At 54.9% G+C, this 26,123-nt stretch overlaps 1 protein-coding gene across 1 annotated transcript in view; it reads left to right on the forward strand.

Moving 5' to 3' along the window:
• The window catches only part of GLIS1 (GLIS family zinc finger 1), a 90,435-nt gene continuing 64,536 nt past the window's right edge, over positions 225–26,123 (forward strand). The window contains exons 1-2 of the mRNA XM_021096612.1: positions 225–1,876; positions 6,811–7,693. Coding sequence (XP_020952271.1) covers positions 6,899–7,693 — 795 coding nt within the window. The 5' untranslated portion in view covers positions 225–1,876; positions 6,811–6,898. The remainder of the gene's footprint in view (positions 1,877–6,810; positions 7,694–26,123) is intronic.

Genomic DNA, 26,123 nt, shown 5'->3' on the forward strand with positions numbered 1-26,123 from the left:
GAGGGTGACCCGAGGGCCACTTCGGAGGAAATGCTTGTCTGGAGATTCGTCACCTGCCCTGGGACCTTGAGGGCACTGCGTTCTCCTCTGCAAACTGTGCTTGGCAGGTGACTGCCTGGTGCCTGTCCAGAGCTCTGGGCCTGTGATGGGTGAGCGCCGAGGGTCTGGCCTTCTGTGAGGGGGCTGCCTGGAGTGGGGGTGGGGCTAGAATCAGGGCTGGGGGAGCTGGATCCGGAAGATGAGGTTGGACTTGTGCCTGAGGCCGCTTTTTATTGCAGAGTGATGAAGAGGTGTTTGGGTCTGATGGACCTGAGCCAGACATCCAGCCCAGACTGACGAGCTGTGTGATCTTGAGCAGGTGGTTAGCCTTCCTGAGCCGCTGCCTTCTCCCCTGTTCCATGGGGATAATTCACCTCTCCCTGCGAGGGCAGCAGGAGGCTCTGATGAGACAGTGGAGTCTCTCAGCAAAGGACGTTTCTGCTGTCCTTGTCCTTCCGCTTCTGGGCTGATTGTGCGCTGGTGTCAGTTCTTCTCACTTAAGGGTTTACCTTGCTCAGTGTTGACAGTTCCTGGACAATCCTCAGACCTGTTAATAATGTTTTATTACATCCGTAGGACACTTCATACTTTTCAAAGGGCTGTTTGGCACTTTCTACTCCCAGTATATCACCTGCTAGGTGCCCGAACTGGGCTAGGGGCTCTGGACCTTAGCTCTTAAACCCCACAGCATCTCTGGAGAACTGGCATGGGCGTCCCCATTTTACCTGGGGACTCAGCCATGGGGAGGAACTTGTTGGAGTCACAGACTTGGTTGGGGACAGTTGGGCCTCACACCGGGCTCATCAGGCCCCAGAGCCCATGCTCTTTCCTTCTTAACATAACCTTGCCAAGTGATTGGGCAAAAAGCTCAAGACGTTTTCAGATGAACCCTCCTCACACTCCAGATGGGAACAGAGTCCCCGATAGGGCAAGAAGCTTAATAACAATCATGCCTAACATTTTTGTTATACTTCATATAGCTTTTCAGGGCTTTCAAAGGCTTTATGTAGATTTCAAGACTAAGTGAGGCACGCCTGCCTCAACGTGTCTTCCTAAAAGCCCACTAGTCGAGCAAGGCAGAGTCTATGATAGGCTGTCAAAGAACCGTGGAGGATACACAGGCGTGAATAACCGTACTCTGTGTTTCTATGGGGTAATGCGATTTGGAAAACAACGCGGATTGAGCTTTGGTGATAACAAGAACAGGTGCACCTCTTCCTGGACCAACAAATGTCAGTGATGCTCAACCAGCCTGCCGGGCAGCCAGCCCCAGCCGTGGCTGGGCACCGTTGTCCAGTGAGCGCTAGGTGATGAGCATGAGGAACATAGATTGTAAGCTCCCAGAGGCAGGAGTCTGTGTGTCTAGCTCACCATGTGTCCCACCCCAGGGTAGTGTCTGGTACGTCACAAGCGCTCCGTGTTGGTGTAAAAGTCACTTACCCACTGGAGCTCAGCATCCCCATCCAAGAACCTGGGGATTTTATTACTGATCCTGTTGGTGACTATGGAAATGTATCGCCTTGACCACAGCAGAAGTTCAGTGAGTGTTGCTCAGGGGGGCTGTGCCCTGCCTGGTACCCTGGTGACTGCCCTCTGCCCGCACCCTCTGCAGGCTGTCCCCGCTCACGTTGTCTCTTCTTCTTGTCTTTCTCTGCATAGTGAATGGGAGCTACGGCCACTGCACTCCGGGCTCAGAGAAGAGCCTGCTGGACCTGGACCTTGCCGAAGGCCCTGGCCCCACCTGCCGCCAGGGCCTGTTTCTCCCTGCAGGAAGCCCACCACCCCGGGGTCACCCCCCAGCCTGTGAGAGGCTGCTGCATTTCCCCCATCCCAGCAGGTAGGTGCTCCGTCCTCACCCATCAGCTGTCTTTCTGCGGATGCTCCCTGGAGGCCGAGGCCTAGGGCTCCAGACCTCTCCTGGTCTGCCTGACTCACGGGCCACACAGAGAAACTGAGGCACGGGAGGGCCAGAGACCAGCTGGAGCCCCGGGGAGCATGGATGGCTGCCTGGTCTAGGCTCTGCACCTCTCTGCATTGCAAGGCTCCATTGAGAGATAGGAATGGTTTTACTGGGATGCATTTCCCCGTTGCAGAAGCTGAGGTGGCTGTTACAGAGAATCTGTCATTTCTGAAGAGGAAAATTCAGAGGCTGGGGAAGAGGCTGGGGAGGGGAGCACTCAGCTCAGGGTCCATACACCTATGGTGTCGTAGCTGGACTGCTCCTCGCGTGGAGAGGGCTTCCTCCATGCAGGCGTCTCCTGCCCCAGGAAGCCCTCGCCCCACAGGACGCTGCCAGATAATCCACCTCTGGACAGATGTTCTGTCAGATTGCACATGGGACTGAACTTGGCCTCCTGCGGCTTCTCCTGGGGTCCCAGCTGCGCCTCTGTGCCCTTTGGTTTGCCCAACCACAGACAGTCCTCTGCACGCACCCCCCTGGACCCCAGGGTCCTCTCCCACTGATTGGGGCTGCTGCTCCTCTTCCACAGATCAGAGATTCTGAAAGCTCAAGGAGTAAGCATCTTTTAGACTTGGAGCTGTGCGTTGTTTGGTGGCAGTTGCCTGTCTGCAATCCATTCCTTCACCAATCACTTACCAAGCTCCGACTCTGTGCCGGGCACCATGGCGGGTGCTGGGGTGGGCTCCCTGGTGAAGGAAGCGGCCATTTCCCCGATGGAGTTTACTTTCCAGTGGGAGCCCCACTGTGGGAGATACTGTGAATTAACAGGAGGCTTATTCTTCCCATGTGAAACCATTTTTTCTCTGAGAATGTAGATTCCCTGTGGCTTTCTCTGGTATTAGTGAGACTTCTGATTTACCAAAGGGTCTTGGGCTGCCATAACGAAACACCACCAACTGAGTGGCTTAAACCACAGATGTGTATTCCCTTGCAGTTCTGGACGCTGGATGTCCCCAATCAGGGTGTCTGCAGGTATGGTTTCTCCTGCGGCCACTCTCCTTGGATTGAAGCCAGCTGTCTTCTCGCCCTGTCCTCACGGGATCTTTTCTCTGTTTGCTCGCCTGGTGTCTTTTCTTCTTCTTGAAGGGACACCTGTCCTGTTGGATCAGGGCCCCACCGTATGACCTCATTAAATTACCTCCCTAAAGGCTCTGTCTCTAAATACAGCCACATGGGGGTTTAGGGCTTCAACCTGTGAATTTTAGGTGGACACAATTAGGTACATGACAAAGAGTAAGCATCTTTTAGCCTTGGAGCTGTGCATTGTTTGGTGACAGTCAGATGTGTGTGTCTGCTTGGTTACTCACTGAGACTCCCCCCCAGCCCCACCCCGGCAGCATCCGTTTTCTTCAGTGAAATTCCTTCTATCTCAGGGTAGGAGGAGCTATGCTATTTCATGACAGCTAAGAAAGTAGATGACTTTTTTGTTTTTTTGTATTTTTAGGGCCACATCTGTTCCCAGGCTAGAGGTCCAGTTGGAGCTGCAGCTGCCTGCCTACACCACAGCCACAGCCACAGAGGATCTGAGCTGCATCTGTGACCTACACCACAGCTCATGGCAATGCCAGTTCTTTAACCCACTGAGCAAGGCCGGAGATCGAACCCACATCCTCATGAATACTAGTGGGATTTGTTACCACTGAGCCACAAGGGAAACTCCCTGAAAGTGGGTGGTTTTGTTTTTTGCTTTTTTTGTTTTCTCCAGTAGAGAGGATCAGAAATATCATGCCTCACTTTTTTTTTTTTTTGGCTGTGACTGTGGCATGTTCAAGTTCCTAGGCCAGGGATTGAACCCAAACCACTGCAGTGATGATGCCAGATCCTTGACCTGCTGAGCCACGAGGGAACTCCAGAAGCATCATTTGTCGTTCTGAATGTCATTTCGACAGGGCACAAGAGAGTCTGTTCCCAGAACCCTATGCCTGCATCTGAGTTGCTGCCACCTCTGCTGCTGATCTGGCTTTTCCAGACTCTCTCATTTTCCTAAAAGATAAGAGGGTCCCAGTCCCTATCTCCTATCTACCCAGTCAGATCCTGTACCTTCTCCCTCCTGCCTGATCATCTCGGGCTTGGTCCATTCTTGCTGCTCTCTCAGATTCAGACAGATCCCGGTTCAAATTCCTGCTCTCTCACTGCCTGCCTCTGAGGGCTTGGGCAAATAGCTCCTGTTTTTATAAGTATCAAACAGCTGATAGTTTCTCCCTTGAAGAACTTGGCTGTGCATTCAGCAGACACGGATCATTGTCCTGTTAGGATTCATGAGACAGGCCCTGGGAAAGTGCCCAGAGTAATTCGCTCTGTCTAGGAACCCAGCTCACAATTTCTGGAGATGCGATGGGAGTTGCCTGGGGTGCACAGGGCTCAGCGGTCGAGCAGGGCCAGAGCCACGGCCTGACCTATCGGGGCCAGTGAGGGCAAGCAGAGGCTGCCTCTGCTACGTTGGGAGCCAGGAGACACTGGGCCTGAGCTGCCCCCTCCCTGCCCGATGCCGTTCCGGGTTTTGTTATTGATTATTTGAATGACTCAGTCACAGAAGGCCACAGCTCTTGGCTTCTGGTGTTGGTGGTTTAAGGTGGCTCTGTTTTTAAAGTGAATGCTCCAAACAGATGCTTCCCTGGCTGCCTTTCCCCACCTTTGCCCACCTCTGCCAGGCCCAGGATCATGACCGTGCAAGGAGCAGTTAGGCATTTATTGTTATTATTATTGCTTTTATTTATTTTTTTTTATTATTTTTCAAGCTCCACAACTTTAAACCAGATCTTTAAGGTACTCAGGGCTTTCTGCTGGTTACAGTGGGCCCAGCGCCCCTGGCCCTGGAGATGGGGGGCATGTGTATTTGCCCCTTCTGATTCTACCTGATGGCCACACTCTGGGCAGCAGAGTTCCTGGGAGGGAAGAAAGGTCTCCGCTGAGTGAGGTGGAGAATTGTTCAGGTGTAGTTTAGAACCCAGCAGAAGAGCTTCTCCTTCAATCTTGTATCCAGGGGGCAGGTCGGGTCTGTACTTGAGAACCGTGCACCCCTGGGAGGGCGCGGGGAGCCTGGGTTCTGGCCCCAGCCCTGTCACTGGTTTGCTGCTGTGACCGTGGTGAGTCCTGTGTCCTCTTGGGAGCGAAGGGGTTGGAGCACTGCTCTCTGAGGGCTCCAGGCTCCGACTTTCCCTCTCCCCTGTCCCCTCCTTTCCCTCCACCTCATGGCTGGAGCTGAGGATGCCGGGGCTGCAGGGAGCCCGCGAGGGAGTGGCTGGGTTTGTAGGGCCACCCTGGGAAGCAGAGGGACAGGGGACGGGCCCACCGTCCCTGGCTGCAGAGTCCCCGCACAGCGGTGGTAGTCAGGGGAGTGACGGTGGCACCGTTCACCCTGCCATCCTCTTCCCAGAGGGCAGTCACAGCATGCGTCCTCCCATGGGCCTGGCAGGTAGGGAGGTAGGGAGGGCGAGTCCTCCTTCTGCCGGGGAGGAGACGGAGACTCGGAGGGGGAGAGGTACGAGGACGCACAGGGTGTCCTCGTCAGTCTTGGGGCACGTAAGCAGGCCCCCTGTTCTGCCCAGCCAGCCAGTGCGGCTCCTCTGATCCCGAGCCCAGTGTCACTTTGCTGGCTCTCCCCCCAGAATCCTCTGGTGACCTGCAGGCCCTGGTATCTCTACCCATACTTAACTGTCCACATTTGGGAGAGGCCCCCTCTTGGAATGTGGGTGGTGCTGATGTGAAGAAGGCAGCGTCGGGCCAGCTGGGCCCTGCCCGTCACCATCCTCACCCTCAGGAGAGAACCGTTCACTGCTGGGGTGTGAAGAGGGGCCCAGAGCACCTTCCCATGGCTGCTCCCCAGAGTTGTGTTTTGTGCACTGAAGGTGTCTGGGCTTGAAATTCCTGCACATCCCCCCTCCACCGCCCCAAGATGCTTTTCCTCAGCTTTTCCTTGGACGCCCCCTCACTGTGCCTATGAGTCAGACCCCCACCCACGGGTGTTCACAGTGGAAAGGACACATTGCTTGGGGCAAAACGTCACACAGTTAACATTTTTAGAAATTAAGAACGATCACAAGAGTTGAGAAAGATTTAAGGGACAAGAAAGCAGATTTTTTTTTTTTTTTTGTCTTTTGGCCTTTTCTAGGGCTGCACCCATGGCATACGGAGGTTCCCGGGCTAGGGGTCAAATCGGAGCTGTAGCTGCCGGCCTGCGCCACAGCCACAGCAATACGGGATCCAAGCCACATCTGCTACCTACCCCACAGCTCACGGCAATGCCAGATCCTTAACCCACTGAGCGAGGCTGGGGATCAAACCTGTGTCCTCATGGATATAAGTCAGTTTCCTTTCCACTGAGCCACAATGGGAACTCCCAAGTAAGCAGAATTTAAAGCAAACTGGACCTGATGTTTGCTTTAGGTCCAGTTTGCTTTAAATTGTCAAAAGCCATTCTCAGCCTTCTTCCTCCAGAATGTCCAGAAGGTCAAGGTCGGGGGGTAGCGGGCCCAGGGAGGCCTCAGAGGCAGGGCGGGTGGCACTGGGCTGGAGGAGGAGCCTGGATTTGGTGGGAGGATGAATGTGCTCCTTGCTGGCCTTCTCCTCGGCACATCATGTGTTCAGACCTCTTGCCTCTCTAGAACCTCTCCCCAGCGCCCTCTTCTTTCTCTCTGTCCCCTTTTCCCTCCACACTCCTCCCTGCTGACCAGACAACCAGTGCCGGTCTCTGCTGCTTGCCTTCCCTTTTCCGCTCCGGCCTCGGTCCTCAGGCTCCCCACCATCCCCTCCCTGGGCCTCTGCACGGTGGAGTGTCCGCCCTCTCATGACCTTTCTGCCCTGTCTTCCAGGTCACCCAGGTCCCAGGCCGCGTATGTGAACGGCAGTCTCCCGGCCACACAGCACATCAAGCAGGAGTCCCTGCCCGACTACCGGGCCATGGCGGAAGCTCGCGTGCCCCTGTCTGCCCACTGCCGGGCCCCGCCAGCCACAGGCCTGCACACGGACCTGGACCCCCCGGGCCGAGGCCTCGCCAACCCCGCACCTTCCTGCTACCTTCTGGGCAGTGAACCCAGCTCTGGCCTGGGCCCCCCACCCGAGGCCCACCTCCCTGAGGGAGGCCTGAAGCGCTGCTGCCTCTTGGGCCTGCCCCCCACCTCCTCGGCCTCCGCCTCCCCCTGTGCCTCCTCCGACATCACCTCCATCGTCCGCGCCTCCCAGACAGCTCTGGTCACCTGCGTAAATGGACTTCGGAGCCCCCCTCTGCCGGGAGACCTGGGGGGCCCTCCCAGGCGGGCCCGGTCCAGCCCTGCATCCACCGAGAGCCACGAGGGCAGTTTGCAACTCGAAGCCTGCCGGAAAGCCAGCTTCCTGAAGCAGGAGCCGGCGGATGAGTTCTCAGAGCTGTTCGGGCCTCACCAGCAGGGCCTGCCGCCCCCCTACCCCCTGTCTCAGCTGCCGCCCGGCCCAGGCCTCGGAGGCCTGGGGCTGGGCCTGGCGGGCAGGGGGGTGGCTGGGCGGCAGGCGTGCCGTTGGGTGGACTGCTGTGCAGCCTACGAGCAGCAGGAGGAGCTGGTGCGGCACATCGAGAAGAGCCACATCGACCAGCGCAAGGGCGAGGACTTCACCTGCTTCTGGGCCGGCTGTGTGCGCCGCTACAAGCCCTTCAACGCCCGCTACAAGCTGCTCATCCACATGAGGGTGCACTCGGGCGAGAAGCCCAACAAGTGCATGGTGAGTTCCCACGGCCGCCCCCGGCCGAGCAGCACCCACCTCGGGTTGGGTGCTGGCTGGGATCCCCCGGGCTTGAAGAGGGAAGGACCAATGCGATGGACGTGGCCACTGGTCGCAGCGTTAGTGCCTCGTCTCTGGGAACCTTGGCAGAGGGTCCCTCAGACTGGCCAGGTACCCCATCCTCCACCCTCCGTAGCCTGGTGCCACATACACTTGCTCAGGTGGTGACATACGTGCTCAGAGGTCAGAGAGGCTCAGCCAGCCTTCTCTCTCACCTGCAAGTGCACAGGGTCCCATCTGCTGATGTCCAGGTGAGTCATGGGGAGCACGCTCTGCACCCAGAGTCCTCCCCAGGGCGGCTCCCTGGGTCTCCTGGAGTGGCCACAGGCTTGTTTTCCCCCAAGGAGCTCAGTCCTCACCGGCGTCCAGCTTGAGAGCTGTGGGTCCCCAGGGCCAGCTTTAGGGAGAGGCCAAGGGTTCTCAGGGAAGGCCGTGGTTGGTGTCTGCAGTGTTCTGGCTGAGATTGAGACAAAGGTTTCCCGGGACACACGCTTTCAGTGTAGGCACCCAGGCCTCCAGCCCTTCCAACCGGCCCTTTCCGTTTCTCTCACTGTGGTGGGAGTCTGTCGGAGGCCAGGAATGTCATCTTAGTCCCTGATATCCTCAGCCAAGCCGCAGTCCCTACTGCCACGGCCCAGCCGGCCACCAGGACAGGTGCCTGTCTGCGGGGAGTGCAAGGGCAGAGGGAGCCACCAAGGCGCAGCTCCGTCTCCCCAGCCCTTGGGGCCTGAGCGAGGGAGAGGGAGGAAGCAGGGTGTCGTAGCCAAGGTTGAGTCACTGCACACTCATGTGCCATCACTGTCACCGGGCGGTCCTACCTCGTGGAGAACTCAGTCTGGGAAGGGGGGCAGCCTGGGGAGAGGTCCACCTGTGTTCCTGCTCAAAGCCCAGGGCAGCATTTGCAGGGCCCAGGAGGAGGCAGGAAGCTTGGGCATAAATTCCATCCTCCTGGGACCCGCTGTTCGCCCTTGGGGCCAGCTGCATGTGGAGCAGTGAGCTGGGCACCCACTGGACCTACTTTTTGGCTTTCAAGAAGGCTGGGTCTTGTGGATGAGAAGGAATTCACTGTATAGACGAGTGAGGGGCAGGGAGTGGCTTCTGCCAAAGAATGGAAGTAGAACGGAACCTGTGGTTGGCGTGCTGCGGTCGGGAGAGAGGCTGGCGTGAGCAGGCTGAGCAGTTGACCGTATCGTGTGCCTTTGGGCCGAGAGTTTGCTGGAGGGGGAGCTGGTGGCCGGGCCAGCTCCTGGCAATGCTCCAGTTCACTTGGGGTGTTGTGACACATGACTGGCAGGAGGGTGTGCCCCTGCCTGGAAGGAGATGCCTAGTGGAGGTCGCAGGACAGGGCTCCTGGACAGCGGACGGACCCTGTGTCTCTGAGCGCCTACAGTTGTCAGCTGCTGGTTACACACTCCTTCATGTCTTCTCTCCTATGGGTGACCCCACTGGGGTCTGTAGGGGCCCTTGTGGACGCTGCCTGGCCTGAACTCTGGCAAAGTGTGGTCAGTGGCCTTCTCGCACTTGGGTTCCCATGTGGAAGCACAGTGTCCAGGAGTTTCTGTTACGTTAGACATGAGGGACCTTGGAGATGAGCTGGGTCTTCCGCCCCTATTTTCCAGGTTGGGGAATGGAGGCCCAGTGAGGGGTCAGAGAGGCTCAGATCACTTAGAGCAGTCGCAGGATCTCTCTGTAGGATTTCTTTGCTGGAGCAGCCTGCCAACATCTCTTTTGGTTCAGCAGACTTTGGTGAAGCCAGGCTTCCACCTGGCCCTGGGGACCGAGACCTGGACCTGCCAAGGTCTTTGTCTGGGGGCACTCACAGTCAGGGATGGGTTGGAGATGGGTGTCGAGAGGAGTGACGAGGTCTGAGATGGAGGAGAAACCCAGAAGGGCTTCATGGAGGAGGTGATGTTCAAGCCATGTCTATATTCACCTGTGCTTGCATTTAATCTTTACAAGAGAGTTTTGTAAGACCAGGGGTTTTTACAGATGAAGATACAGAGGTTCAGTGGGGTCCAGCTGGCCTTCCACCTGCTACCGTGAGAACACGTCATCTTGCCTCCTAGGGGGGTTAGGATTGTGATCATAATACCGGCAAGCAGCTCCTGAATGCTGACTATGTGCAGGGGCTCTTTTAAGCCCTGTGCTCCTCACAGCCACCCCATGGGGCAGATACTATTAATCCCCATTTTACAGATGAAGAAACAGGCTCGGAGAGATTATGTAATTTGCTCAGGTCACACAGCTCATTGGAGACAAGCCCTAACAGTAATCCTAGAGGCTAATAACCATGACGTGCATCATACTAACAATAAGAGAAATGACTTGCCCAGATTACACAGCTAGTAACCACTGGCGCGGAAGCTGAACTCACATCTTTCTAAATGGTAATGCTCTTGTCTTCATTCATCTTCTCCTGTGAAACCACTTAGTCTCTGGGGTCCTGGGCCAGCCCTGCGGGGTGCCTCCTCTGAGAGGGTAGGTAGCAGAGGTCTCTGAGCTCCGCCCTGCCCCCCATGGGAGCGCTCCCCCTGCCTGCAAGGCTGGCACAGCAGGTAACCCGGGGAAGGAGCGGGCCTTCGCCGGCACCCAGATAAATAAAATCTCCCTTCCCTGTAAAATTATTAATTTCTCATGACAGGCCTCTGCTACCATGTGCTGTAATAGACAAAGGAATTTTGGACCCGGAGCCTCTGGAGAACAGGAAATAGATGAGACACTTTGATTGAAGAGTAAATGGCCCACTAAAATAGCAGTTAATCCTTTTATTATCTTTCCAGCAGCCGGTTCCACAGTTCTTTCATGAGGTAAGCCTTTCCCGCCCCGTCCAACTGTAACACTCTCGTCCGTCCTCCAGCTGGTTCACATTTAGCCTGTGGAGCCTGTGCTCCCGCACCGGGCGGGCTCCCCTCCACCCAGGCTGTTAGTCCCCAGGCCTCGCCGGCCCCCGGGTGGGGGGGGCCCACACGCCCCCACCCTGCCCTCTCCTCGGCCCGTCCACGCCGTCCAGAGGAAGCTCCCTAATCTCTTTGCAATATCCTGTTATGTTTCTTACGTTGTTGGAGTTGTCTTAGCCTTATTAAATTTGGGGTTTCATCTGCGTTACGATAGCAAGATTACGTCCAACCCAAATACTGACGCGACGCCTCCAAGACGTTAACTTTGAAAAGATTAATTTCTTGCTTTCTTAGGTTGGCTCTCCCAGACGGTTGGAATTCTGATTGTCTGAGACCCAGAAATTAGCAGACTGTGAGTTTGCTGCTCTGCACTTTGAGAGAAAGACAGGCAGCGTGAAAAAAGGAAAACCTCTTATAACTTTGGGTTTTTTGAAATAATCATGACAGTAAGCCCTGAGTTTTGTGAAGAGCTTGACCATAGCTGTGAGTAGAGCGTGGAAGATGTGAAAGGCAGGTGAAAGCCCAAGTCTAGAGTCACACCGACCTGCGGGCTGTGTGATCTCAGGCAGGTGACTTAACCTCTCTGAACCATAGCATATTCATTTGTAAAATGGGGCGGTGATAGTAGCTACCTCTTAGGACTCTTGCTGTTAGGGTTAGAAGAGATGACCTATGGAGGTGCTTGGTTCATTCTCCCCTTCCCCAGTCATGCTCTTCACACTGATCATTTTAGAGGATCCGTGCAGTAGCTTTAGGAGTTAGGACAGGATCACTGATGGATGTTTTACAAACAGGACCCTGCGGTTCAAAAGAGCCCGTCAGTAGTGGAACCTGGACTTGAGGTCAGCTAATTGCTGCAGCCTCTGCTGTTGGTGAGGTTAACAAGGCTGTCACATATGCTGGTGGCCTTGTCAGGGGTCTGCCCACAATGCAGAGCACCTGCTCTGTGCCAGATGGTGGCTATTCGGGGTGACTGGAGCTCGAAAAGGGAGCAGGCCAGGGAGGAGGCTCTAGTCCCTGCCCTCCGGGTCCTGAGGCCAAGCTGGAGCCTCGAGGCTGGGCTCACCTCCCGTCTGGGTTCCTCTGGCAGCTGCAGCCACACTGACCGTTGGTCCCCATCTCTTACCCCGTCCAGTCTGTCTTGGGTGCCATTGGACCTGGGACCAGGAACATACATCAGAGGGAGGCTTGACAGGGGGTCTGGCATTGTGTCTTCGCAAAGTCCTGAGGGAGGAGAGACCTAACCTATTCTGAGAAAAGCTGTGTCCAGCCCTGGATCACCATGCCCATTTTACAGAAGTAGAAACTGACTTTCACAGACAGTGAAAGGGCACAGCCTGCCCTTGGGTCACCTGGTGGTGCCGCTCGAACCATTCCACAGTCTACACGGCCCTCCCCCACACCTCCCTCTGCCCAGCCTCTCCCTTCAGCAGAGTCGAGCCCTCTGTGCTTCTCACCTCACACTGGGAGGGGGCCGAGGCGTCTGCTCCTCCCCCGCCCCCATGTCCTAAGACCCGCCAGGTCCCAGATTGGGCGCGTTCCTAGGCCAGCTGACACCCCTGCCTCATCTCAGCCTCTCAGGCTCATCCCAGGGAATTAGCCAGGAGTTTGAACTGTCTGAGCAGCTGCGTTTATCAGCCCATCCTCACCCCGTGTGGAGGGGGCAGGGGGAGACTCGCTCTGAGGGGATGGGGGTCAGCAGAGCACAGCAAACGGGGCAGTTTCAGTGGACAGGGAGGGGGCTTCCCGAAGGGGCTGGCCACCAAAAGCTGGGGCAGGTTTGACTGGGAAAGTGACCCTCCACTGAGGGAAGACCCTTCCCCCTGAAACACTTGCCTCCCTGGAGGGGCAGCCTCCCCCGTGGGCCAGGCCTCGTACTGGGCGTTGGACGTCCAGAGGTGAAGATGATATGATGGGAGACTTCTGGCACTGCGGAGGGGATGCTGCCCTGGAACCGTGCCATCTTGCTGGATGAGGGCGGGAGGGCGGGAGGGGAGCCAGCAGCTGAGGAGTGGAGCCTGGCTGCATTACCTTGTCCGAGTCAGCCATGGGGGATGGGAACGTTCCTGAAATACTCACCGGGTGTTTTTCAATATTTAGGGCTTCCGCGCAGCACTCAGAACATTCCTGGAGTCTGGCATTATCCTCATTTAACAGATGGGGAAAGGATGGTCCAGCTCATGCCCAAGTTCAGGCCCCACGTACATCATGGGGTCACACTTGATCCCAAGTCTCAGCCTGACTCTGGAGACGGTGTGCTTAGCCTGGAGCTCAAGCCACCTCCCAGGCACAGAACCACGAGTCTGCTTAGAAGTGTTGAGAGAATATCCGATCTGAACTCATTGGCAAGGTGACACTGAGTGCGTCCGGTGTGCCAGGCCCTGGTGGGCAGTGGGATCACAAGAGAATCAGAGCCAGCCTGGCCTGGTGGACCAGGGAAACGGATAGACGTGTGCCTTTAACCATTTTTCCCAATTTGGCATCCCATCACTTTCAGAGCCGCAGGTCCCCTGCACGGCTGACATGATGGGTCTTTTGTTCCAGAGCAGAGGAGAGAGAACTCACGTGATGAAGAATAAGACAATTCACCTTTTTAAAAATAAATAACCTGCTGTACAGGAGCCCAGAGAGGCCAAGCTGGTCCAACCAGTTCGGGTCACCAAGTCCATCCACCTTGGAAATGGGGATCTGAGCCTGGCCTCGTTCTGGGCATGGGATCTAGGTAGGAAAAACTTTTTGAGCAAAGGCAGCCATCAAGTTGGCATCCAGATGTGTCCTCATGAACCACCATTACTGAGGCCTTGGCTTTTGCTGATGCTTCTGTCTGAAATACTTTCCCCACCAAGCAAACTCTTAACCATCCCGCAAAACCCAGTCCAGCATCCCCTCCTCGCCTCCCCCTTGCTTTGTGCTTCCTGTTCTCCCAGCCCGTGTTGCTCCTGGTGTGGCTGAGTGTCTTGGGGACCACATGCCCTTTGACGTGTGGCCTGCCCTTGGAGACAGAGGAGCTGAACCTGCTCCCTAGTACAGAGGCTCTGCTTTGGTGGTCATGTGACCCCTCACCATGGCTCTGTGAGGTTTCCTGGACACTGTCCTCCAGAGTGGTTTCCGTGAAGTCACAAGATTGGAGGGACTTTTTTTTTTTTTTTTTTTCTCTCACTGTACAGCAAGGGGATCAAGTTATTCTTACATGTATACATTACATTTTTTTTCCCCACCCTTTGTTCTGTTGCAACATGAGTATCTAGACGTAGTTCTCAATGCTACTCTGCAGGATCTCCTTGTAAATCTATTCTAAGTTGTGTCTGATAACCCCAAGCTCCCGATCCTTCCCATGGAGGGACCTTAAATGTGGTCACAATCACCCCCTAATCTGGTGCTTGAAGTTTTCCTGCAAGAAAGTCTTAACTTGAAACCTGACTTTGCTGCCTCTCAGCCTGTGATTGTGTGCAAGCTACCTGACGTCTGTAAGCCTGTTTTCTTCCCCGTCACGTGGCGGTACCAGGACTCATGAGGCTTTAGTGGGGTCCCACACACGAGATGCTTGTGTAGTGTCTGGCACACGGGAGGCGTACAACAAATGGTTCTGACTGCTCTGGGCAGTTTGCATTAGGCAAGGTGAAGAGGGAGAGTCTAAAATGCAGAGTGGCTCTGCATCGTGAGCATCGCCAAGGAACAGGAGAGGTTGTGGTAAGTCCCAGCCCTGCCATGGATGGGCCATGTGACCTCGGAGGGGTCACTCGGCTGTGCTGAACCTCAGCTTCCTGACTGAAATGGGATTGGTGCCTAGCATTCTGGGTTTCTTAGAGGCCCGACAGATGCAAATGCTCTTTCCCCTTTTGAAGTCAAGGTTCCGGCTCCACAGATCTTGGCTTTCACTGGATGACTTCTTCTCTCCCCTAGTTTTTAAAAATCAAACTCAGGAGCCTTCATAAAGAGAGGCTTTCTGGGTGTTCCCATTGTGGCTCAGCAGTAACGAACCCAGCTAGTATCCACGAGGATGCAGGTTCATTCCCTGGCCTCACTCAGGGGTTGAGGATCCGGCATTGCCGTGAGCTGTGGTATAGGTCGCAGACGTGGCTTGAATCCTGTGTGGCCGTAGCGTAGGCTGGCAGTTGAAGGCCCCCTCTCGTCACTGCACAGGGGGAAACTGAGGCCCTGATGACTGTGGCCTGCCAGGAAAAGGGCACAGGAAGTGGGGAGTCATCCCAGCTCGCTGCTCCCTGGCTGTGCAGCCTTAGACAAGTCATGTCATTCCTGAGCCTCCGCTGGGCATCCATAAAATGGGGTGTGTGATGCTCCCCCAACAAGACTCTCTGTGGGGCATGGAGGCCTGTGCTCCACAGACTTCAGAGTGCTCTGGAGAGGGGTCACGTTGAGTCCCCCGATCCCTGTCTAGTGCACCTGCCCATAACCAGCCTCAGAGAACACGCTTACCCTCGCAGGCATCTTCCTTCCAGATGGACTTCCCATCAGACACAGAATTGTTAGCCACGTGCTCCCCAAATGCAGTTTCTGCCCTTCGGGGCTCTGTCTGCAGCTCTCCTGGCCTCCCCCTTCTCCTCCTCTGCTCCCCACCCCCTCCCTGTCACCCCCCCCCACGCCCATTCACTTCCCCACCGCAGCCCTCCATCTCCAATTCCTGACCCCAGCCCTGTCTTATTCAAATCCGGAGCCAAGAATCGGTGGCCCAATGGCTACATGCATAGGATAACTGCTGGGCTTCGAGTCCCCACTCTGCCCTTCACCAGCCCTGAGACCGCACATAAGTCACATGACCTCTCTCAGCCTCAGCTTCCTGTCTCTGTAAAAGGGAAAGTGGTGTGAGAATTAAATGAGCTCATGTATATGGAGCACTTACCTCATGCCTGGCAAAGTGCTCCATGCCTAAAAACAGGAGCCCTTGTTCCTTTTTTTTTTTTTTTTTTTTTTTTTTGTCATCAAACTTGAGCTCTTGTAGAGACGAGAATTCCTGGGAGCACCAAACTTGAGGGTACGGGCAGGAACACGAGCCAAGTTTTGTGAACTCCACGCTGCTTGATGGAATATGAAAAAAATTAAGGATAAAAAAAAACACAAGCCTCTGAATTGAATTTAAAATAATAAGGAGAGAAAACGCTTTTGACTGTAATGTAAATGGAATTGAAATGATTCTCTTATTGGAATGAGAAAGTCAGATAAAATCAACAGTGACTCGGAGAAAGTGTCCAGAACATGTTTTCTAAGCGGGACATCCTGGAAACGGTAATGGTCGTGATGGAGCATTAATAGGCTCTGTCTCCACTGCATGGCAGATGGGTTATCTGAGCCGACTTCACGCGCCTCCCTTGGACCTCAGCGTCCTGGCTCCATCTTTTAAGTGGGTGATGGGGCCTCGGTCACCACAGACGCTCTGAGACCAGGGACAATCAGCTCGCCTGTTCCCCTCCCTCAGGAGAATGCTGTGGGCTCAGCTGTGTTGTCTCTCCCTCCGCCCTGCCGGTTTTCGACACCCATGCTGTGCCGGGTTCAATGCTAGAAGCAGGGGTGCAGCGTCAGATGACCTCGAGGTGAGGGAATTAGCCACATGCCTCAGAGACACAGAATGGGGAGAAGACTTCCTCCAGGACGTCATGAGAGGAGGGCTTTGAAGGGAGGGTAGGAGCTTTCTAGGTGCAGACCATGAGGAAAGGCATTTCAGGGAAAGGGAACAGCATATACAAAAATGTGACGGTCTTGACCCTGGGGAGGGGGGAACAGAGATGTCCTCTTGTGCTTGGAATGCATTCTGTGTGTTGGGGCTGGGAGCAGAAATGGCAGTCGGGTTGGACTTTAAAGGGCCTTGAAGCCCCGAATGGAGAGCTTGGACTCTACCTGGAGGACAGTGGCGAGCGTGGTAGAAGGATTCTGAGCTGGAGCGTGATGGAATCAGCGTTAACATTTAGAACGCTGGTCGTGTGGCAGGTGTGTCCAAGGGGGAGCAGCGGTCAGCAGGTGAGGACACAGAGGTCCAGGAAGGTGCCATCTTCTGTGGGTCCACCAGAGCAGACAGCAGGGCCTGGCTGCCAGCCAGGGCCTGGGCACCACAGGACAGGCCAGCCCAGCCCCGTGAGCTGCGCTAGGCACAGTGTCTGCACCTGATTGGGTCCCAGAGTGCCGTTGCCCTTTGGAAAGAGCATCCAGCACGTTTACCAGTGGGAAATGGGAAAGGCATTTCCCATAATGTGGCTCCGTAAAGTTTGCACAACTGTTCTTTGTTTTCCATCCATCCCCACAATAAATCTTCCTCCGCTGCCAGGACTGGGGCCTCCGCGGTCTGTAAGTGATTACAGCACTGACTTGAGCAGCACTGCCTCCTCGAGATGCATTCTTCTGACGTGGGTAATGATACAATGAGAGTCCACCTCGGAGACTCCGAGGCCTTGCGAGTGGCGATGTCCAGGCGGCCAGGAGGGAGCTGCCTGATGGAGAGCAGCCTGCTCTGGCCTCCTGGATGAGTCTGCCATGTTGGGCAAGAAGCCTCAGAGAGCAGATGGGCATGGTGGTCCTGGGCTGTGTGCTTCCTGGGGGTAGAGATCTCTGCTGGGCGTGGGGAAGGGCAAGCCAGGGATTGTTTAGCTGATGGACCATCTACCAGGCTGTTTGACTGAGCCAGAAGGCCGAGGGTGTTGGAGCTAAAAGGAACACTTGGAGCTTTGCAGGCCCTGGCGAGGCCCTGGGGTGCAGAGTTTTGATGGGTAGTTCCTATGCTCAGGTAATGCACAGGACAGGGGCGGGATCCCTGTTTTATAAGGGGCTCGCCAAAGTCCGGAGTGGAAGCTACCTGGCCAGGTATCACCTCTGGGGCTCCACCCCTTGTCCCTGGCGCCCTGCTCTGACATCTTCCCACTGCCCACAGTTGTTTCTGCACCCTTATTTAACCACACGTCTGTGCTCCCTGGCATCCGTTGAACCCTTTGTTTGGGGAATCAGTTTGCACTGTGATGTCATTTCGGACCAGGTTTAGTTGCCAATGAACATGATCGCAATGGGAAGTCAAGAGAATCTGGCCCCAGGAGGAAAAAGCAGTCCGCTGTGCTTCCAATAATTCCTCAAGATCCACCCCCCGCCACTACCCGCTCTGTTCCTTCTCCCCAGGCATCCTCGGGGAGGCCACAAGTCTGCAGTGCCTTCTTGCTCTGCAGAGTCGCAGAGTCTGGCTGAGTACCTGCCATGTGCCAGGCCCTGCCATGCATTGCCTGACCTGCGTTGCCTCCATCTTTACCATCACTGCCTCCCAAATTCTAGGGAACACTGGCTTGTGTTGTGTTTGGGGGAAGGGCCCTCCAGGGCATCTCGTCTGATGCTGCTCCCAAGCCCTGCGGCCCCCTTTGACAGATGGGGACCTGAAGCCCAGGGCGGGCGATGGCCCACTGGAGGCCCCATAGGGGCGTGGCTGGCGGCTTGTGCAGTCCGCATGTGTCAGAATCACCTTCCCTCCCAGCAGGATCGGGTTCAGGCAGCTCTGCCTAGCAGGCTCTAGGGAGGCCATAACCAGTGGTGGGTTTCAGACAACACAGCTTCTTGAGTTAGAAAAGCACGCTGGTTGATTGCTGTGGGTGTCAGGCCCAGAGGAAGCCTGACTTGTGCAAAGCCCACACAGGGGTGCACCAGCAAGAGTCTGCAGCTCCTCAGCCTGCCCCTCCTGCTTGCCCTCTTCATGCATATGTAGCCCCCGGCTTTGGGCCTCAGTTTCTTCATGTGTGCGATAAGGCCTTTTGATCAGTTCCAAGCCCTTATGTTTCCTGCCCTTGACTCGGCCAGTCTGGGTAGAGACAGTGTGGGCCAGGGGTTCAGAGCTTGGTTCCCTCCCCAGCTCTTCATCAAACTGCCTGTGACTGTGGGAAAGTCACCGGACCCTTTGTCTCAGTTTTTTCATCTGTAAAATAGAAGGATCAGATGCCGGGATCCCTAAGATCCTTTGAACTCGGCTTATCCTTCCACATTTCTGGGCGGGGCCCCGGGGAGGAGGAAGATGATGCAGGGCAGGGAAGGGGTAGGTGTGGGTTCCTGCTGAGCTGCCTGACCTCAGTTCCTGCCGCACTCTTCTCTCGCGCGCTGCTCCAGCCACACTGGTTCCTGGCTGTTCGTCAGACGAGCTGAGTTCATCCCCCCACTCAGGCTCTTTGCGTGACTTCCTTCTGCTCAGAGTTCTCTTGCTCCAGCCCTACCTCCCTTCACACAGGTCCACAGAGGCTTTCCTGGAGGTCCATGTCCCCTCCTCTGGGAGGCCTTCCCTGACCACCTGTCTAATGTAATACCTTCAGCCACTCTCTGCCCCTCATACTGCCTGACATTATGTGTCTGATCTGTTCCCTCCATTCAAACATAAGCCCCATGAAGTTGAGATCTTTGTATTTTTTTTCCCTGTTGCATCTGTCTCCAAAGCCTCAGACAGTTCCTTGCACATGGTATGTGACCACAATTATTTGCTAAATGAATGTGATTGAGTGAAAAAGAGGAGAATCTGGGGTTCCTGTTGGGCTAGTATCCATGAGGATTCGGGTTCAATCCCTGGCCTTACTCAGTGGGTTACGGGTCTGGCACTGCTGTGAGCTGTGGTGTAGGTCACAGACATGGCTTGGATCCCGAGTCGCTGTGGCTGTGGCGTAGGCTGGTAGCTGCCACTTCGATTCCACCCCAAGCCTAGGAACTTCCTTGTACTGCAGGTGCAGCCCTAAAAAACAATAAATAAGTAAATAAGTAAAAAGCTAAAGAGGAGGAGCTGCCTCAGCGGGGCAGAGGTGATGGAGTGTACTGGGAAGGTTCTTTGCAACAAACTCCCGGGCTGTGGTGAGGATTGCACGGGTTGCTGTCTGAGGGGCATCTCGATGCCCGATGGGTAGTGTGCCCAGAGAGCCCAGCACGGCGCCTAGTGCACAGTTAGTGCCCAGTTCTCCCCCCGCCCCCGTGCCACCCCCAATTTCCCTTCCTCTGTAATCTGCAGTGTCAGGGGATAGGAGAGGTTGCACTGCAATTCCTCCAACTCATGGAATGTCAGACCCAGACAAGAGCTTCGAAATCATTGTCTGAGACACCTTCTGGCTCGATCCTGTTTGTGGATTTGGAAACTGAGGCCCAGAGAGGAAGGGTTCTTGTCCAGGTCCCCATGCTGTTACTGGGGCTTGGAGAGAAGTTTACAATCAGGCGCTCTGCATAGTAGATGCTCTGTAATTAGCTGCTGCTGCTGCAGCTGTTTATCATTAATTCCATCTCCACAGAGCCTGTTTTTATGACCATGGGCCCAGAGATAGAGCAAGAGTACAATTTTGCATTAATTGACAACAAAAGGACTGTTACAGCCAAGAATGCAGCGGGGGAATGATTAAACCTCCCCAAAGCAGCAGCTACTTTAAAGTGCAAGGAAGGAGGGAACGTGGCATTTATCAGGAATGTGCCCTCCTCCGGATAGCAGGTTAAGCCCTTAGTCTCTGTTTTCTCAGTGAATCTTTTGATGTTGGCATTACTGTCCCATTATATGGATGAGGAGAGTAAGGCTCAGACAGGTTAAGTGCTGGGGTTCCGATCCTCAGCCTCGCCCTGGGCCAGAATACCCTCTGTGTCAGCCTTATTTTCCATAATTGAGCAGGCACTGATCACTCCCTGTTTGCATTAGACCCAGAGGACCCCTGTCAAGGCATCTTCATTACTGAGATGCCCTCAAAAGCTATCACATCATCTGGGTTTTGCATAGATCTTTCCACTTGACCTGCACTGGGGTAGAGGTGGGATGCTGTTTCAAGAATCATCGCTATGGAGTTCTCGTCGTGGCGCAGCGGTTAACGAATCTGACTAGGAACCATGAGGTTGCGGGTTCGATCCCTGGCCTTGCTCAGTGGGTTAAGGATCCGGCGTTGCCGTGAGCTGTGGTGTGGGTCACGGATGCGGCTCAGATCCCACCTTGCTGTGGCTGTGGTGTAGGCCGGCGGCTACAGCTCTGATTAGACCCCTAGCCTGGGAACGTCTATATGCCGTGGGAGCGGCCCTAGAAAGGCAAAAGGACAAAAAAAAAAAAAAAAAAAAAAAAAAAGAATCATAGCCACAAACACAGGGCATCCTTGTGTGCAGGGAGACAGTGACCTCCTCACCAGTTAGGAGAGGCACACAGGAGTCAGAGGGAGGGGCTTGGGGGCAGCTGCTTGGGGTCCAGCTCTGAGAACCGGGTCAGGGTGGAGGCTTCTGTGGCCCAAGACGGCCCATACCAGGCAGTGGAGAGAGTGTGGGTCCCATGGCCTGTAAGAGTTGGGGTTGGGATTTGAAGCCAGGGAAGCCTGAAAGCACAACCACTCCTCGTGACTCTGCCTTGAGGGCTTCTGGAATCCAGTTCTGATCCCTTTTTCACCATGGCCTTGCCTGGACCAACTCTTTCCTTGTTCTGGTTTCAGTTTCCTTATGTTTGGTGGGAGTGAAAATCCTGCCTCCTCTGCTGGAGGTTGCTTACTGCCCGTCATCCTGTATCATGCTCACAACAGCCTTTTGTCTCTGGGACCATCGCCCCATTGTCCCAGGGAGGACACGAGGGCCTGGTGAGGCAGGGAAACCAGTGAAAGGTCATAGGGCAGGTCAGCGGTGATGCCCAGGGCAGGTGGTTCTCCCCCCACTTATGCCCCAGGTGAGCCCGGCTGGCAGGTGGGGGGACAGATGAGGTGTGGAGCCGAGGCGAGAGGAACAGAGGGTGTGCCGCCTGCAGTCAACACCTCTGTCGAGAAGTTCTCAGCTCGTGCCTTCAGAGTCCTGAAATCATCTCCACACTGTGAACCCAGGAAGATTCGTCCTGACAAAGGGTTGGCCGAATCAGCCTGGGGACGCTCCTCCCGCAGCCGGGTGGTAGTTGCAGGCTTTCAGGAGCTATTGGAGGTGGTTACTGCCAGGTATAAATTAGATTCACCTGGCAAGGCCCCGCTTCCCACTGGAATTTTCTTGAATATGCCGCCTTCAGATTCCGTCAGAGAGGAGGATGCCTGGGCCCCCGGGGAAGCCGGCCGGTGGGAAGGAGGAGTTTCCTGGACTTATTGATGAGATGGGCAGAGTGAGCAGGGCCTCATCTTGGCATTGGCTGACCCCAGCGCTTTTGGCTTCAGCCTCTGCCTCCATAAAAATACTAAAAATTACATTTTATGACAGCGTTGGTTTAAAGACAACATATTTATATTATGTATGAAAACATTTTCTTGGACCTAAAAGCTTTTTCTTCTGATTTTTAAATGAGATTGCATTTTCGGCATTTCCCGTCATGGCTCAGTGGTAACAAACCCAACTAGAATTCATGAGGTTGCAGGTTCGATCCCTGGCCTCACTCAGTGGGTTCAGGATCCAGCATTGCTGTGGCTGTGATGCAGGCCAGCAGCTACAGCTCCGATTCGACCCTTAGCCTGGGAACCTCCATATGCCTCAGGTGCAGTCCTAAAAAGACAAAAGAAAAAGGGAAAAAAGAAATGACACTTTTGTGGGTCCCTGAAAGTATTGTGGACTTTGTGTACTATGTGTGCTGTGCCTGGTGGACAGGTCAGCTCTAAAGCAAGCCTACAGAGGCTGGGAATCCTTGAGGTGCAGTCCAGGCCTTGCCTCCTCCCCCTTCCCTTCTCTAGGCTTCAGTTTCTTTCTCTGTGAAGAGGGACGAATGGAGGAAACACCAGAAAATCCTGCTGCGATGATTTACTCTGCTCCCTTCTGTTCTAGTCCATTTTATTCCTTATCATCGAGTTCTTGTTTTTCATTAAGAATTCATGAATATTTACAACAAAAAGATCTGTGGGCAGTTAAGCTGACATAGATTAGAAGAAAGGACATAAATCTGAAAAACCTAAGCTCACTTGGTTATTGTGATCGAACGCTATATTTCCTGGAGCTTCCTGGAAGCCAAAGCAAAGAAGGCACCTTGTTGAATTGTAGCATTCTTATTATCTGGGGAAGGGAGCAGAGCCGCCATATTGTGTTGGGGCCAGTTTTGTCTGGATATCAAATCTTGAGTAGGCCATGGTGAGAGTCACGAGTGCTGTTTGCTGGAGGAAGGTAGTACAAATGATTGATGATGCAGAGTCACTGAACCAAGCCGTAGACCTTGTTTTTCACGAATAACTTGGCTAATGTTCTTTGAGAAAAGCCAGGGGCAAGTAAATGCTGGCAATGAAGGTACCTTACCTGTGTTCTATAGTCTGCAATGTGCTTTTAGTCTGTCTGTACAGCAGCCCTCTGAGGTAGCTGTCATTATTCCCACTTTACAGATGAAGAAGCTGAGACTCAGAGAAGTAACTCGACTCTGATCATCCCATGGGACCTGACTTCTATGGCAAGTGGCCTCTCTCTACAGACTTCATGGTTCAGTCTATTACTTGGGGCAGACTCAGCCCCTTGCTCAAGGAGCTCATAGTCTAGTAGACCCTGCAGATCTTAAAAAGAAGGGGGCAACACTGTGGTTAGTTTGAGGGGTGCTGAGAGGGTGATGGGGCCTAGTAGAAGGAGCAGCCTGGGCCTAGGGTCAGGGGATCAGAATAGCATCATGGAGGAGGTGAGAAAGGGTACTAACGTGGGCCAGGAGGTGAGCCAGTGAAGCCTGGACCCAGGCGGTGGCAGAGAGCAGAGAAGCAGCTGCTGCCAAGTTTCTTACTTAGAAGCAGCAGAAACCAGCTCTGGCCATAATGAGCCCAGCATCCCCTCCCTCCCCCACCCCCTAGGATTTATCAGCAGGCTCTTGTGACAATGGACCATTTATCTAAGGAAAGGGGAGCGGATGTGGAGGACAGGCAGATTCCAGGACCCCAGGGGCCTAGAAGCAGAGAACCTAGACCTGCTTCTCCAGGGACTACAGACTAGGCAGACACCATGCGGGGGTCCTCGGCCTCTGTGCTCTCTCGTGCGGGGGCCAAAACTGTAACAAGGCATCCCACTGGCCAGGCCTGTCTTGGGTCCCCCAGCCAGGTTGACGGAGGTTGCCCCCTCCTTTGTGGGAGGAATAAAGGTTCTCCCTATTCATGCCTTCACTTCCCACCGTGAAGGGCTTTTTAATCTGGGGAAACCGGACAGCCAATCAAACCAGTACATTTGCAGCTACAGAAACTGGATCTGAGGGAGATTCAGGAGGGACAGTTGAGAGCAGGGGATGGGAAAATTGTTAACTGTTGGGGTGGAGGAGGAGCCCAGCTGGTGCTCCGCTCTCTGGCCTGGGTTCACTGTGTGAATCAGTAAAGCCAGCGTGAGGGAGGAAGGGGTGCATTGGTGGTTTCGGGCGTGCTGAGTAGAGAGGTGCCAGCCAGAGGGCCCCAGGGGGCAGGAGATGTGTATGTCTAGGTGTCATCAGCCTAGTGGTGGACCTGAGAGCACGAGGGGCTGGAGGATCTGGTTGGGGAAGTGGGGTTGTTGGGCCGGGGACTGGAGCGAGCCGCCACCCTCCTGACTGCACTTGCGTGTCTCCAAGGGAAGTGAGCTGGTCAGCGGGCTGAAATGCCTCCTCAGCCCTCCTTCGTTCTGCTGGTGTAACAGAGGGCCCTTAGGCAGTCCTCCCAGGCAGCAGCTCCTGCACCATCCCCAGGGGCCAGGGCTGGCACAGGGTCCAGCTCAGAGCAGCATCTCAGTGTGTGCAGCCATGCATGTGTGTGTTCATTCATTCACGAGCGTGCCTCTGTGCACTCTGCCTTGTCCTGCCCTGGAGACGCTCGCTGTCTAGAGGGGGCCAGACTCAGAACCCAGTTACAAAACCCTGTGATGAATCCCCTGGAGGAAAAAGTATAGGAACTCAGAGCAGGGGATTTTATCCAGGGTGCAGAGGCCTCTGGAGAGAAGCTAGGTGAGAGTTTTCCAGGTACAAAAGGAGGGGAAGGGTATCCCGGGGAGAGGGAACAGCCTGAAAAAGGACTGGGGGCGAGAGTTGTGAACTGATGAATTGATGGAGAGAGTGATGGAGAGGAGAGCCGGGCTGGTGATGGAGGACCTTGTGTGCCAGATTGGGGGAGCTCGGCTCTGTCCGCAGGGCTACAGGGACCCGGGGTGGTTTGGAGCAGGAGGGGCGTGAGGTGTGTGTGTACCTAGATGTGTGTGTGCTTCCTGTGCCTCTCGAGGGCCAGCGTGCCCACAGTCCTGTCATCCACTAAAATCTCTGCCCCGCTCGAGTTAATTAACAGGTAATGACTTAATTCTAGAGGCTTTTCCAATAATGAAGTTAAGTGTCTTTGGTTGCAGTTTCCCAGGGCTCAATAACCCCTTTCCTCCAGATTTATATAGGCTGCTGGGGAGCACTGGGCTTGCAAGCAGTTTGCCAACTTGGCCCAAGAATCCTCTGTGGTGAGCCAGGGTGTCCAGTGAGGGCCCCTGACAAGATGTCAGGTCCCGAGGGGGCCACTGCTCTGCTCCTGGACTGATGACAAGGTTTGTGGAGAGGGTCGCTCTGAAGAAGCCCAAGCTTTGGGCCGGCTGGACGTGCTCCTTCAGTGGGCCTGTTATCAAACCCTCCTCTTCTTAAACATCCTCACATCCAGACCTCCTGGCCAGGCGGGGCTCACAGTGCCCTTTGTTAATGGTACAGCTGGAACCACAACTGTGACTTGGACACAAGGGCAAAGTGGGGCCGCTTTCTGTACCCATATTGGCGACCACGGGACAGCAGGACCTCCCCAGCCTCCCAGCCAGAGGAGGAGTGAGGGCTGCCTCCCCAGAACTAACCCCCAAGGGCACTGTGCTTTGTGACACTGGGAGAGTTACTTTACCTCTCTGAAGCTTTCACTTTCTCATCGGGCAAGTGGTATTTAGGTAGGTGTTCCAGAAGCAGACGCTGAGAGGAGGCTTTGTGTACCAGTGATCTCCCAGGGCAGCCCTGGAGGGAGGGTCTCCTACAAGCAGCAGAAGCAATGCCTGAATCCAGGGTGGGGAGGGGGTTCATTCATTCCCCCCTCTTATTGAGACCTTGGGCTATGCTTGGCAATGAGTGAAGCTGGGGACAGAGAGGGGACCTGGGAGAACAGCAGGCTGGGAGAGAAGTTGCAGGGGAACTGGCCGGAAGTCAGGTGACATCTGGGGAAACTGAGGCTCAGTGCTGTGCTCCACCTGGGCCTCACATAGAGTGACCTTAAAGCAACTCAGAGCCATGACCACAAGTATGGAGGTCAGAAATGCATGTCGTCTCAGGGAGGGCGACACCCAGCCCCGATCACAGCGTTCTGCTGTCTGGAGCGCCTGGAGCAGGCTGAGGGAGTTGTACGGGGAGCAGCGGAGTCTCTGTTTGCAAAAGCTAACCAGCCTGCAGCCGTTGCTGCTCTAATTGTCATTGTCCGGCAATTTGTGCAACAATTTATATGGCATGGAATGGAACAGCGACCATGGCCTGAATATCTGTTCATGCCATCACTAAAAAAGCCCTCCTAGGCCAGGCTTGCTCAGCGACCACGGCGAGACCTGTGGTCTCTGGAATCAGCCTGAGCTACCCCCAAGGAACATGTTCAGGGTAAATCAAGTCCATTCCTAGG

The sequence above is a fragment of the Sus scrofa genome, chromosome 6 (genome assembly GCF_000003025.6).
Source record: "Sus scrofa isolate TJ Tabasco breed Duroc chromosome 6, Sscrofa11.1, whole genome shotgun sequence".
NCBI classification, from domain to species: Eukaryota; Metazoa; Chordata; class Mammalia; order Artiodactyla; family Suidae; genus Sus; species Sus scrofa.